At 41.0% G+C, this 14,675-nt stretch overlaps 1 protein-coding gene across 1 annotated transcript in view; it reads right to left on the bottom strand.

Moving 5' to 3' along the window:
- Nucleotides 1-204: 204 nt before the first annotated feature.
- Nucleotides 205-14,675, bottom strand: part of LOC128360233 (probable asparagine--tRNA ligase, mitochondrial) — a 39,865-nt gene continuing 25,394 nt past the window's right edge. Inside the window, exons 9-17 of the mRNA XM_053320622.1 lie at nt 9,701-9,722; nt 5,155-5,376; nt 2,616-3,211; nt 1,774-1,871; nt 1,328-1,607; nt 1,085-1,175; nt 834-936; nt 580-702; nt 205-466 (exon numbers count right to left, since the gene is read on the bottom strand). Of these exons, the coding sequence (XP_053176597.1) occupies nt 323-466; nt 580-702; nt 834-936; nt 1,085-1,175; nt 1,328-1,607; nt 1,774-1,871; nt 2,616-3,211; nt 5,155-5,376; nt 9,701-9,722 (1,679 nt within the window). The 3' untranslated portion in view covers nt 205-322. The remainder of the gene's footprint in view (nt 467-579; nt 703-833; nt 937-1,084; nt 1,176-1,327; nt 1,608-1,773; nt 1,872-2,615; nt 3,212-5,154; nt 5,377-9,700; nt 9,723-14,675) is intronic.

A 14,675-nucleotide genomic window follows, 5' to 3' on the forward strand; every position in this document is an offset into this window, starting at 1 on the left:
TACAGTATTAAGGATGGATTGATGAGTTAGAATGATATTTTTCATACACACTAGCAATCGTCCATACAATGTTAGAACAGTTGCATGAAGAGCTTTGGCAGGGCGCTTCACCTGTAAGGCCTGATATCCTGCATGTTAGCAGTGCACTGTAGTAATAATCACAGAGAACAGGCAAAGGATAGGTTATGGCTTTTAGTCCAATTACTTCAGTCTTAAACAAGCCCAACCAGTATTCACAGTGTTGATAGAAACATGATACTGGAGATGCTTGACTTAAGATTGGAATTTGTTTGTTTTTGTTGTCTTTTTTTTCAGGTCAGTGTCAGGACTTGACCCCCTTGGCAGGCTCAGTAGACTGTCGCACATCGGTCCACTCCTGCATGGTGCTCTGCAGGGCTTGGGTCTTCTCCTTGTCAACCTGCACATAGTCTACCTTCTCATCAGAGGTCACAGAGGATGTAGAGGGCTGTGAAGAAAAAAAATAAGGCAAGAGTGAGACTATGGCCTGAGGGAAGACTGCACTGTGGTAGAAATGAGACCAAATGCTGAAACAAATGAAGTCTACAATCATCTGGTTACTTTTCTGTGTGGGCTGGGTGACCCAGGCTGAAAGTCCAGTGCCAAGTAGTCCACGTTGCCGCATTTCCGAGGGGCCGGGCTGCTGGTGCCACTCACGGCTGGGGAGGTAGACGCTGGGTTCTGCTAATGGGAACAGGAGAGATGTTTAATTTGCACAGGGTGCAGCGAGTAAGTGTAGCACGCAAACAAGTAGATCATTAAAACAAAGAACACAATGTGCTCTCCCGATTTCTCCTCCAGCCACTGGGACTTACCATAGCCACATAATTCTCTTCGCTGTCTGCAGAGTCAGTGCTGGTGATGCTTTGTGTGGAGATAGGTCGACAGTGCTGGGAGGACATGGAGTTCATAGCAGCCCTGAAGCAAAGCAGACAGGACTGTGAGTGCTTCTACCTTCTGACCTCAGGCAAAAACAGAATACAACACCAATCTGTACAATCAAACTGTGTGTGTGAGTGTTAGTGGCCTTGGGTAACCTAGCTTGAATGACTGATATCAGACTCACATGGGCCGTGTCCAGGACATGGTGACTGGGCTCTTAAATGGCAGCTCATCAATGATCCCATTGTTCTTCAAATCGAGAGGTGTTGGCTTCGCTGTGGAAAACAAGAGCAGACTCTGTCAACAAAAATCACTGTCAAACAATGTGGCTTATTTGAGGCCAAAATGGTGATTAAAAAAAGGAAAATCCAGATGTTCACAGAAAATCCACAGACCAGTGAAAACTCTGCTGCTGTCAAAAACTCACATTTCCTGTTAGGTTTGAGGTTGCGGTTGATGGGTGGCGGCGTGACATCACTGAGACGGCTGGGCCGGTGACACAGAGATGTGCTGCTCCCCTTACGGGCAGGTAATGTTGCAGAGAATCCTGGGAAATCAAAGTGATGTGGCCCAGGGCTCATAGGGATGTAGATATTCTTAGGACTGTCAGCTTGGGCAGCACTGAGTGGCGAGGAGCCAGGATTCATGGGCACATAGTTGTCATCTGAGTTGCCGCTGTCTGAGCGAGTCAGAGGGGTTTTGGTTCTCTAGTGTCAACAGAGACAGAGGGCACATGACTGTCTTAGACATTCCCAGCTCAAAATTGCAGGGAAAACGCAACACTCGGTTGGAATAAGTAGAAATGCTTTTTTTCTCTCTATATAGTTCATGACTTTGCTCTGACAGTGTCTGACTGAGGGAAGAGTGACTCACCAGATATGAGCTGAACCCATCATTGACAGACTCCACAGACTGGCCTGAGTTGTTGAAATGGATGGGACGGTGATGGCTGTTAGTTTCAAAGGAGGAGCCTGTGGAGAGAGCAAAGCAGTGAAATCAATATTTACCACTGCCTTACACTCTAAAATGAAAAGAAATACTCCTCAAGTGAAATAGTACAATGACAAAGTCAGACATTGCACAAAAAACATTGCAATACAAGCTGATCTTGGCAAAAAGTCTTGACATTTCAAGAAGAAAACTCGTGTTTCTAATGCAACACACAGAATGGGAATGGAATTGATTAAATGCTTCATTGGGTTGTAATTAGTCTTTGTGGCACAGGTGTGTGAACAGCCTGTAGCCTCACAAACAAGGGTCACACAGGTCAAATTTTGTTATGGTTTTATGAGGCCTGAGCTGAGCTAGGCAAAGCAGAGAAGAGAGCAAACTGAGAGGCCATGCATTGTGTCTGTGAGTGCTTTTTTTAATTGCTCATCAGCCTGGAATGAGGCATTCTGGAACAGGCTGTATGGCTTGAATTTCATTAGCGTCTCAACAGAACAGTGTCTGCTAGACTGGCCCCTTTGTTTCTGCTCAGCTGCTAGCATCAAATCAGTAAAATGAGAGATAGAGGAAGAAGGAAAGAGTGAGAGAAAGAGGGGGAGGAAGAGGAAGTGCAAAGTCACTGCAATACCACAAGAGGATGGACTGATCAAGTCAGACTTTCATTTGAAAACAGGAAATAGGTGAATTACATGAGTGTATGAGTCAACTGAGGTTCTGTTTACAGATGAATGTTAAATCAGTTAAACCACAGCTTGCAATCAGTGTACCTCTGTGTAGCCTGATGTTCTCGACAGCGGGGAGAGTATTCCTACGTGGGATGACTGACACTGCAGGCGTCATCTCTCCATTCTGGCTGCCTACTGACTGGGGACTCCCCCACTGCCCTTCTGACCCCTGGCTAGGTTTAGGGGGCCTTGGAGGAGGAGCACCGGAATTCTCAGAGCTGGACGGAGTCAAGGCATTGTGATTCTTATCAAACGTCCGGGGTATTTGATAGAAGGAACCAGGTGGCGTCGGAAGGTCATAATTGTCAGTTGGACGCTCGTTGCTGTGCATGGTGGCGAGGGCATTGCAAGGTGTTTTGAAGGTGTAAACCTCTTCATTTTCTAGCTCCGGCTCACCTAGACCACTGTGAGCCGGTGCCTCAGAACTGTAACCACGTGGGAGTACATAACATGCCTCTTGGGGAGAGTCATCATGCACTGATAACTGGTGTTTTCCTGGCTTGGGTAGGCTGTAGAAGCCATGCATCTGGGTACCCATGCCATTTGAACAGTGAGAAAAACCATGGGAGAGCTTCTGCACCGCAGAGTCACTACCCATAAAGAGATTGCTTCGTGTGGCTTGGGAGAAACTGGCACTCCTGCAACAAACAAATAAAGGCATACTCATATACACTTTATATGTATACCATCCACAGTGGTTGACAAACATCTATTCTTACATTGGCATTAAAAAATATTGTAATTACTGAAATAGCCACTAGGTGGCATCATAGCACTTCAGAGGAAGGCTTTATAGCAAAGCATACATTTAAAAAATATCATACCTCTGCATCAGTACCTGGTGAGTACCTACACCTATTTTTAACATTTCCTTGATAAGCTGATTTGTTTTCATGTTTTCCAGCATTCTAGTTGACATGTTGACATATTAAGAGGAAAAATGCTATGCCTTTCCCACAGTTTCTCAGCCTCTGTTAGGCACCCTAGGGACATGCCTCATTTATTCTGGCTCCTTTGTAGGACTTGACCTTGAGTGCCAAATTGAGCAACCCTACAGCTTAGACATTTCTAGTCAGTTAGCTGAGTAATGGCCCGACTTAGTTGGTCAATGCAAAGATGAGATATTCTCAATGAGTTGTTACTAATCTCTATTGAAGACATTTTATGCATACATTTTAGGTAGACTGCAGGTTTCTAATGGTTGTATTAAATTTTGATTATAAATGTAACAATTTCAAATGAGTAATTTTTTTTTATGTCAGATGATAATCTGTGTTCCATCAATTCCTCTTTTCTGTCTCCTCAGGATTTTAATCATCAGTCAATAATTTTGTTCATCACTCTGCCTTCCATCACTATGGCTCCATGGGGGCTTTTTGAATTCATACCACTGGTGATAAGACTAGTGGAGTTTCATTCTGACATGAATCATATCCCACCACCAGATGCCTGTCTTAATTAGAAGACCCACAGAGCAGAAGCAAGTGAGGGACTGACAGATATATCTGCATAAAGCTGATGAGATGGATTGTGAGGTTTGATTTCCTGGGTTTCACAGAGGTCCAACACAGCAGATTTATGTTCACGTCGCGTGGCTGAGAGGGCAGTTCTACCCTGGGCAAGTCTAAACCTATAGGGGTGATGAATTGCAGCCTCAACCTCATTGATCATCTGCTGTGTCGGCTATCTGCTGAATGGCATCATTATTAAAGCTGCCTTTTGATTCTTGGAAGCGAACATGATGGCAGCAGGAGCTGAGGTGAATGTTAATGGAAAACTCAGGAGTGCAGTTAATATAAACACCTTTTGTTCTCTTGCTGAGAATTAAGCAGAGATATACATACTCATAGTATATACTGTATATAGTTAGTCTATAATTTTAGTAGTATGTTGTCGTGTACATTTTTGGCCTTTCGCTATTTAAAGGTTTAATCACTAGTCTGCTTTATAGCAATATTGGAATTACGAGACTTTTGCATTATTGTGATGAAAAAGCATTATTATTCTGGTATTTAATACACTGACCAAACAAAGACGTTCCTGTTTGATTTTCTCTTCACATAATTATTGATAATGATACTGTGAAATGAAATTCCATATGATATACTGTGTTAGAAAATTAAATTAATATACCCCATCCACATTCCTTGGTATAGCTTTATATAATTTTAAATCAAAATAAATGTTAGTAAATACAATTAGTTTAGTAAAATATTTTTTGACCTCTGGATTTAGACTTACCTGCTACACACAGACAAACATTAGTTCAAGATTATCATGATTTATAATCTTATTACTCATTTTAGATTAGAGTTCAATTCACTGTTATATAATAAAAGATAGAATGACACATTTTTTATTTGCACTTCCTCAATCAGAGCTCTTGTACAAGACATAATCTTTCCACAATGCTCTATCACACACACATGCACACAAAGCAGTTGGATAATTTTCCCTCTGTAACAGTAGTTTTAACCCTTAGGGGCTTCCAAACTGAGGAAGCGCCGTAAACCTGTATGTTGACCTGCATTAACGGATAACAGGAAACTGACACAGGACGCCTGAGGGTCGTGACCTTTACCGTGCACTCTCTGTCTTCCTGCTCATGCACTGGTGGAGGAGGAGGTAGTCCTGGGGTGCACTGTTGGACAGGGAGCTGTGGTGTGAGTGGCGCACAGGCACATCAAAGGTGAAGAGAACTGGCTGGCTGGAGTGGATGGGGGCAGATGACTTTCGTTCTCCAGTCAGAGGAGCCATAGGGGTGTTGACATCTGCTCCGACAGAACGGGGCATATGGTGTAACCTGCCATCTGCAGATATAGGAAATAGGAAAATAGGAGTTATTGATTGTTTAACTGAGAAAGGTTTTTTTTTTTTCACAAAAGCTATCTTAGGCTTTGTTATGAGAATACAGCAGTAGTTCTCTTGGTGCCTTCAGACTGTGCAGCATCTCGCACAGTCTCATGCTATGGACAATTAGACAAGTAACCATCCTTTAAACACTTTCCTTTTGTTATCAAAATCCCTGAAGTCAAAGGACAGTGTGTAATACATTTGATGGTTTTAAGCCTTTACATGACCTTGCCTTGCATGGAGTCTTGGAGTCAGTAGCTTTCAGTCTGCTCACTAATCGATAGAGAAGAGGGATCTCTCTCAAGGGAGGAGAGTATCCTTCTGCTTTTTTGGGCTGCAGGGTGTGAGTGGTTTAACAGCACATGATCTGAGATATCCTTTTTGACCAGGGTCAGTGTGCTTTGTTTGATTTTATTGAGTGACCATTGTTTTGCACAGCGGGACTGTGTGAACAACATGGCCTTACAGTCTTATTGTTGCTTTGTGACAGCTCTGATATCTACATTGAAAAGCTTAAAAGAAAAAGACAAATCTGAAATGGAGATGCTGCAAATAGACTGGGCAGGAGGCCAAAATGAGGAGGCGCACACTGAGCTGTAGGAGTAGAGAGTGGGCGGCCCACTGATCCATCGACCCATGGTGCTGTGTGCAACACTAGCTGATGGGAGAGAGGGAAAAAATTCCACGAATCATCTTGCGTGTAAATGGTCTCAAGCATTTTTCTATTGTTCTCTTTAATATTCCAGGGATCTCACTGACTCTATAAGTCAACTTAAGCCCTCCACCAGCCCCTTTGATCCACTTCCAGCATCCTTTTTAAAATCTGTTTTTCATTTTTTAACAGATGACATATTTTCAATAGAAAACTACTCTCTCCAGCCTGGTATCTTTCCCACTGTCCCACTACGTGAGTAACATGGACCCAACTACACTAATAGCGGCACGTTTCCACTATACAGTTCTAGCACTACTCAGCTCGAATCGGCTCGGTACACTCCCAGGAACGACTGTTTCCATTACAAAAAAGTATCTACTCAACGTGGGCAGGGTCGTCATAGCACGGCTCTGCGAAACTGCTGTGACTTCGTTTTACACACGACACAAAACACATAAACAATGGAGGACATTGAGGTGATGGTGTACTTACTACTGTATGTGGCTTTTTGTCAATTGAAGTCTGGTTTCCACATTTCTCATAGCACAGAAACTGCTCTTTTAACAGTTATTACTGACATAATAAACAGTGATAATTAAAAAAAAATCAGTCATAATACTCTACCTAAGATCAGCACTTGATACAGTGGATCATGGTCCTGTGCATCCTGCTGGATAAGCTAAGAAACCAGGTGGGTCTGTCTGATATGGTTCACTAGTGGTTCACCAGTTTCGCCAGTGCATAAACAGTTTCATTTTCAAACTTGGGGAGCATCTAGACTCCATCCTTGATCCTCTCCTTTTCAACCTATACATGCTTTCCCTTGGCTACACACTACATTAGCATAACATCAGCTACTGTATTATAATTATGCCGATGACACACAGCTTCTCATCTCACTACCTGCTGATGATTTGCACCCCATAAACTCGCAAGTCAACTGCTCGGAAGAAATTAACCACTGGATGGCTGTCAACTTCCTTGAGCTGAACTGGAGATTTTGTTTGTGGTTGCTAAACCCCAGAGGCAGCTGGTCTGTGAGTACCTCAAATCTAGATAATTAAAAACAAGTGTACAGGTCAAAAATCTAGGGGTAATCACGAATGGCAAACTTAGTTTTCAGGATCATATCAATGGCATCAGCAAGGTTGCCTTTTACCAACTATCTCCAAAATCAAAGCTTTTATTTCTCAGTCTGACTCAAAGATACTCATGCATGCATTTGTCAAGAGCAGGACGGATTATTGCAATTCCAATTTATCTCAACTCCAGAGCCATACAAGTACTAACCAGGGCACAAAAAAAAAAAAAAAAAAATCAGACCCCATAACTCGAATCCTCTGAAACTTTCATTAGTTCTCTTTTGTCTTCAGAATACAATTCATTCTCCTTTTTGTGTATGAAGCACTTAATGGTCTGGCTCCACAGTACATATCAGACATGCTATCAGTATACAACCTCAACAAATCTCTCAGGTCACAAAGTGGCAATCTCCTCCACGTGCCTAGAGCATTTTCAAAGTCTGGTGAGATAGCATTTAGCATTTATGCATCTAAAGAATGGAACAGTTTCCTACTAATCTACTAATCCTACTCATCTTAGACTTGCTAGACTAGACTTGCACTGTTCTTTTAAAAGCAAATCAAAAACCTTCCTATTCAGTCACACATTTTCTTGAAGGAACTCAATATGTGTTTGTATGTGTTTATATATGTACATGAATGTATGGATGTACAGTACTGTATGTATGTTATTATGTAAAGCACTTTGAACTGCCTTTGCATGAGATGATGCTTTACAAATGAAATTTGAATTTAATTGAATCTTTCCAAAAACTAACCTCCCTCTCACTGTATGGCAAGTGCAAGATTTGACATGATATTTATATAACACAGAGGAGATAAAACAAGCTCAAATCGGGGCTGCAAGTAATGATTATTTTCATTATCAATTAATCATAGAATTCAACTAATGAATGCCTATCAGCTAATCAACTAATTTAAATATGAATCTGAAAAGTAACGTCCTATGTTTTTGCTTTTTTCAAAGGGACACACATGCCTTTTCTCTTTCTTCCACTATCCTCTTCCTCCTCTATCAGACCTTTATAAAAGGCATCTCAGGGGTCAAACTGCTCTTTAAGAAGAGGACAATGTTCCATGACTCATGATGTGAGCTAACCATACAGAGGGACCACAGCTACTGTGACAACCATAAAACACACACAAATGTAGTGTGTGTATGCTTGTGGGGTGGTTGAAGGGCGGGGTATTCTGGAGCCCATTTAGCTGAATGAGGTCACATCCATGCCTGAGGGGGAAAAGGTCTCTGCTGTGGGGTCTCCAGGCCAGTGGACATCAGTGAGATGCCCGGGCCCACAGCCACACAGGCAGGGACTCCCCCCAGTGATCCTCAATTACACCATTGTTCTGAGTGATTCCACTCTCCCTAGGCTGGTTAGGCATCATCTCCTTTCTCCACAAAAAGCTTTGTAAAAGCTTTCATCCAGTGTGGTGAGTACTAGGCCCACTGACATGGGTTGATATATTGATTTGTTGTAGAAAGACAGTTCCTCCCCCCTGCCAGAGTGGAGAGCTGCATGGAAAAATACAAGCAGGGCTTGATGACATTAATGCAGAGGAGACAACAAAATTTCAAAAGTAAAAAGAAAATGTAATCTCATTAATTCTGATGGGGGTGTGTGTACATATGAACATGATTTTCTGTGTGCCCTAAATGATGTTTGATTAAGTACTGCACATGACTGTCAGAATCAGAATCAGATGAAAGACGACTGATCTAGCCTGCTGGTGGAATAGCCTACATGGCTCATCACTGACACTAATGGGTCTGATGATGTATGTTACCACTGGGAAGCGATTCCATCAAGTCAGTAGAACCATAACACAGAAACAGAGAGTAGAAAATAAAAAAAACTTGGAACTCGCCCCATGGTGCCTCTAGTAATATTTCCTCCACTGGCTACTGTACTACAACACTCAATGTTAGGTGGTACAATATTTATTAATGAAAGCGAGAAATAATTATATTACATTTTACCAAAAGAGTCAGAAAACTGGTAGGGGCTGGCCCAAATAAAATTAAGGCTAATTATAGTTAATACAGTTGATGAGTCTGATATAATTACCATAAACTATTTTATCTTAAACTAAGCTGAAACCTTAACATCAAACAAGCAGTTAAAAGAGACAGAGGATTTTTCCCATGACATTCCACAGCTTGAAACAAACATAAGAATATCAACAGCGATGCACTAAAAGACCCTTTTGGTTGGTGAACAACATATGGCTTTTCTGGGTCAAAGAGCAACTAAGTTCATGAGCAATTTTCCAATTATGCTCTATAATACATCACCTACTGTCTCATCTGCTCTGTGGCCATAATCTAATAGAAGCCGGCTGCTTGTCTCAGGGGGCCAAAATTAGAACCCTGCTAGATCACGAAAGACAAGAACATCTTTGTAGGGTGCTCATTTCCTCTCAGTCCGGCTAGAATTAGAGAAGGACATATGATAATCTAATCTGAAATAAGATATAAAAATAGAAAATACCACTGACCTATTGAATTTCATGAAAGGACCTCTGATGGAAGCATGGACGAAGAGGAAGTATTTAAATTCTCTCAATACAGCAGTTGCATGCTGTTATCAAGATTGCAATCACCCCTTAAATATTCCATAAAAGATAATGATCAAAGGTACGTAGAACTGCCTTCATTTTGAGAATGAAAAAGAAAGTGCAATTTCCTTAATGGTTTCACAAGAGATTGCACTTAAAAATATGTCCTCTGGGTTGAGACAGCTACAGTGAGTGTTGCAAATTAACCTCAGATATGTCAAGGCTCTGCAGGGTGGTCTGGTGGTGGTGGGGGATGCCATCTTGTGACACAAAGGTCAGGCAATAGGTTTGATCCCCCATGGGTCCTGTCAAAGTGTCCTTGAGAAAAGCCTGTACCTGCTCACTCAATGCAAGTCAGCCTGGTAAAGAGCACCAGACAAAAGTATATAGACACACTATTTGTTGTCCTGCATGAATCAGACAAACCAGTAGCTCTTTAAAGCCACACTGTGTCCTCAGATTCCACATAGTGGAGGCCATTTGCATGCATGATTAGTGGGGGGTTGGGAGCTATCCATGATACTGACATAACTGGATAAAGGAGATGCAAGCTGCAGGGTTAGGTACACACTGAGGAGAGCTGTTAGCACTGGGGGAGCATGACACCCCACAGGAAAAGGGGAAAATGTCGTCCTATGCGCTGCTTGTGAGTCTGAAATGAACAAAGTGACATGACTGTTTCATTCCCCCCTAGAAAACAGCTACAAAGAGTATTAAGCAGAGCAGACACACAGAAGCATTCCCTGATCACATTATTCCCCTGTGCCTGCCCGCACCACAGCATCATGTGAGCACCGCCTATCGACCACACTGCGTCACCAATTTGCCTCAAAACACCGGACTGATCAATCACCTAAAAGGCTCAGGCTTGTCTGGGCCAATGAATTACAAAGTTTGGCAAAAGTTTAAAACAGCAGCTCATTTTCAACACTGTGACCTAATTTCTTCAAGGCGATGGGTGGATAAATACCGCAGCTGTGTAACAGCAGGGTGGACACAGATGAGAAGTGAAAAAGACAATTTTTTGGTGGAGGCTGAGTGTTGGTTTTTATTCTCTCATTGGAAAAAGAGATACCTGAAAAATGCTATGCTGCTGCCTACAACCAAACAAGCCAAAAACAAAAGGATGATTTGCTCTGACTATGGTACATTAAATAATAAGCTTGGTGTGGCAACACAGAAGTCATAATGAATGGAGAATATAAAACTGTATCCTCTCAATTATAATAGATACTATACAAATGCAGCCAGGATGCTCTATAGGCCTTGACCTGTATATTTAGGATAATGTAGGAAAAGACATGGGCAGGATACAAGAGAAGCAGACTGGTTTACAATCACTCCAATAAACCTGCTTTTTTTCAGGGTGGAATATATTACATTCTGAGCTTTACATGAAACCTGGTCATCTGATTATAGTGCTGACCACAGTTAAGTTACCCAACACAAGAAACCTGATCAGACACAGGTTAGGTTTTTGGGAAAAAGCTAATAGACTCTGAGTTAAGTGATGCATTTGTATTGTACAGTTTGTAGGAGAAAATTACTATCAAATGTCTATTGGTAAATAACTAACAACACAGATACTGTATGTTAATGGAACCAATTCAAACCTGCCACCAATTTGAAGATGAAAAATGACAAAGCATACTAAGTCTATGACGAATAGAAAATATAGAAAGTAAGTGAATCATGTCAGAAAGTTTTAGTATGTATTTAGTATTAAATTATATAAATCAGAAACTGCATTTTCAAGCAGGATTTCACTTGAAAATTCTGATTTTACGGTATATTTTTACACATAACATCAACAAGTATTAGCTTGATTTTACAACATTACGCAACTGCTTGGATGATTTTGGTTTATGTGTTGCCAACATCAGTCACATTTGAACTAAAATGTCTACAGCAAGGAGCGCCTTGGTGGTTGAGAGGTTATAGCGCATGCCACATTATCGCAGCGTCTCTGGTTGCAATCCGGCCAGGGACCAATACTGCAGGTCATTCCCCTCTTTCTCTCTCTCTGCTTCCTTGTCGGCATCTCTGCCAGTTACTATGTAAATAAAGGCAAAAAACCCAAAAATAAAAAATCTTAATCACTGTTGAAGAGAAAACCAAACAATGACCACAACTTAACTGTCTTACAAGTAGGTTCCTCTTCAATCATTGACTGCACGTCCAGACTTCACGTCAGCCCAAAATTAGCAAATGGGGAAGTTTTAAGGAGGCAGTATTTCCTCAGTTGTAACATTTTTGTTATTTTGGAAGATTCATATCAAGAAGACATGATTTAATGCCATACTGAGATGTACAGCTGTAGTCAACAAATCATCAATCTGGTTCCCAGAAATGCGGTTTAATGTGTACTCCCTGTGAAAGATTTTCTTTGCATAAATCTAATCTCTTTTCAATGCCTATTTGACAAAAAAGTGCTGGCGCTGCTAATGGAAATGCTGATTTTGTAGTTATTTTTTTTCCATTTCTCACAATCTTAAAACTAACAGTTAAACTGAAAAACAATAAAGACTTTTGATTTTTTCCAAGGGGCAGCCAGGGAAAATGAAGAGGCGGAAAACAAAAACAGAGTGGGAGCTGTCTTGCAAAGATGGAACAAAAATGTGAAAAAAAAGAAAGAAAGAAAAAAGGGAACTGCTGACACGCAAAAACCTCATCTCTTAGTTGAGATTATCCACGTCTCGGAGTTCAAACAGCTAGGGAAGAGCAGAACAAAGCCCATGATTGACGGGATGATGTTCCATTCATTAGATTGTGCTCGGGGGTGGGTCTCCCTGGGTGCAGACACACACCACACACCCGGCTATCAGTATCTGATAACAACAGCGCCCTTCCACAGTCTACAGAGGTAGAAAAACTCAGTGTCTAAGTGTCTGTGTAAGGCAATCAGAGCTGCTATAATGACTGGTTACTAATACACAGTGCTGTCCAATTGATATTGGACGTTTGTTTTTTGCTTGTTAGTATTTGTTAAGTAACAAACACAACCATAACCAAATCTACCTCCTCAGTTATTGAGTTCAGAGCATTTTTTAATAAAACAAAATGCATCAACCTACACATTATTCACACTTTGGACATCCATAAACATAAACAAGTACAGTCTTTATGATTTGATAATTGTTACAGACAGATGCTGATCTTTCCTGATGCTGATGATCATTGTGCACATTGCGTTCTCAAGTGTCTTGTTTCCAGCAATGCAAAAGCTGCTGGTGGTATTGTGGGATGCATGGCAATGGCAGCAATAGCAAACCTTCCTCATCAAGCCAGCTCTGTGGCAGCAGAAACCTGACCTACCAGTGCCATGGAGTCTCATTATTTCAACAAAAATCAATGCAAGCGAAGGGCACTTTGGGAGGGGAAGAAGCAGATGTACATTTGTGGAGGGAGTGAGAGGGATGTAATGTGTGTGTTGATGTTTATTTGTGTACATGGATATACAGCATGTGTCCAACATGTTGTACGCTGATCTGTTTTTTTTGTAATGTAAGCTTCTGTGACTACAGGGTGATGGAGTTGAATATAATTTATTTGTGTTGAACATTTTTATTTCACAAAGTCTACATCAACTTATCTTTGCAGAAACAATCTACCAGTTACTCTGGACAATTCACAAACATCACTGTGAACAGTTTTAACAGGAACTACTTTGATATAAAACTGTTGCCAGTGCGTTACAGTATGCGGATTATCCAGTGTAACAATGACTTTGGTGATCCTTTCCTCTAGCACCACCAACAGGTTAACTTTTCAGTTCGTTATTGAAATGTATCGAAAACTAATAAGATGGAATACTGCAAAATTTGGCACAGACATTGATGGTCCCCAGAGAATGAATGCTAAAAAGTTTGATCTCATACTGTCCAACTATCTGCAAAAATTATAACATCCCAACTTTGTGTTTATTGATAATTAACAAATGTTTGCATTCTAACATGCTAAACCAACACAGTAAACATGGTGAATATTATACCTGCTAAACATCAACATGTTAACATCACTGTGAGCATGTTACAATACTGATATGAGCCTGTAACTAGCATACAGCCTCACAGAGCCGCTAGCATCGCTGTAGTCTCTTAGTTTTGTTTCCTTTCTGTGAGGAGCACAAATAAAAATACACCCACTTCCTTTGTTTTGTGTAGGAAGGCAGATGGAAGAAGTTTCAGATGTATCTGAGCACAGGAAACTTTTGGCGATTTGTGATTGTTGTGAATTTACCCTCATTATTAGTATTAGTAGTAGTAGTAGTAGGAGGAGTATATTTAGCATATAAGTAGCAGTGGTACACCTACAATGATAAATGAGTAATAACACCAAAACTACACATTGGCCACAAAATTCATGTCATGTATGTGTGTGAATGACAATGTGTAAGAAATTGTGTGTCTATGTGCATGTTTAAGTGTGTGTACGTGTCTGTGTGCATGTGTTTGAGAGACAGAGAGAGAGAAAGAAAGAGAGAGAAACAGAAACAAAATGAGACATAGTGAAAGAAAGAGAGACAGTTGCTTTTAAGAATTGTGTAACAATGAGCGCCTGTCATGTGCTGCCCTTGGCCAACCTTCCTCACAGTCCCAAAGAGGCACCTCTCCTCTGGCAGCAGAGCCCAACCCAGACTGACAAAAGGTACATTCAGATCAAGGTACTGATAAAAATGATGCAACATTTCAACACTCCTGAAGAAAAATACAACAAAACAACAAAGGCACTCTTTTTTTAAATAATGAAAAATACCTTTATTGCCACGACAGGGTCACACTAGTCAATCTCTGACACATTTTGGCATTAAGCCTTCTTGATGAAGGCTTGTTGCTGAAACGTGTCAGGAGTTTTTGCCTTGCATAGTCTTGTATTTGTATATCTACATGTATCTCTATCCAAAGAAGTAGAGAACCTTACTTAAACATTTTTTGTAGCATCTAACTATGCCCGGTT

This window comes from Scomber japonicus, chromosome 6 (genome assembly GCF_027409825.1).
Source record: "Scomber japonicus isolate fScoJap1 chromosome 6, fScoJap1.pri, whole genome shotgun sequence".
NCBI classification, from domain to species: domain Eukaryota; kingdom Metazoa; phylum Chordata; class Actinopteri; order Scombriformes; family Scombridae; genus Scomber; species Scomber japonicus.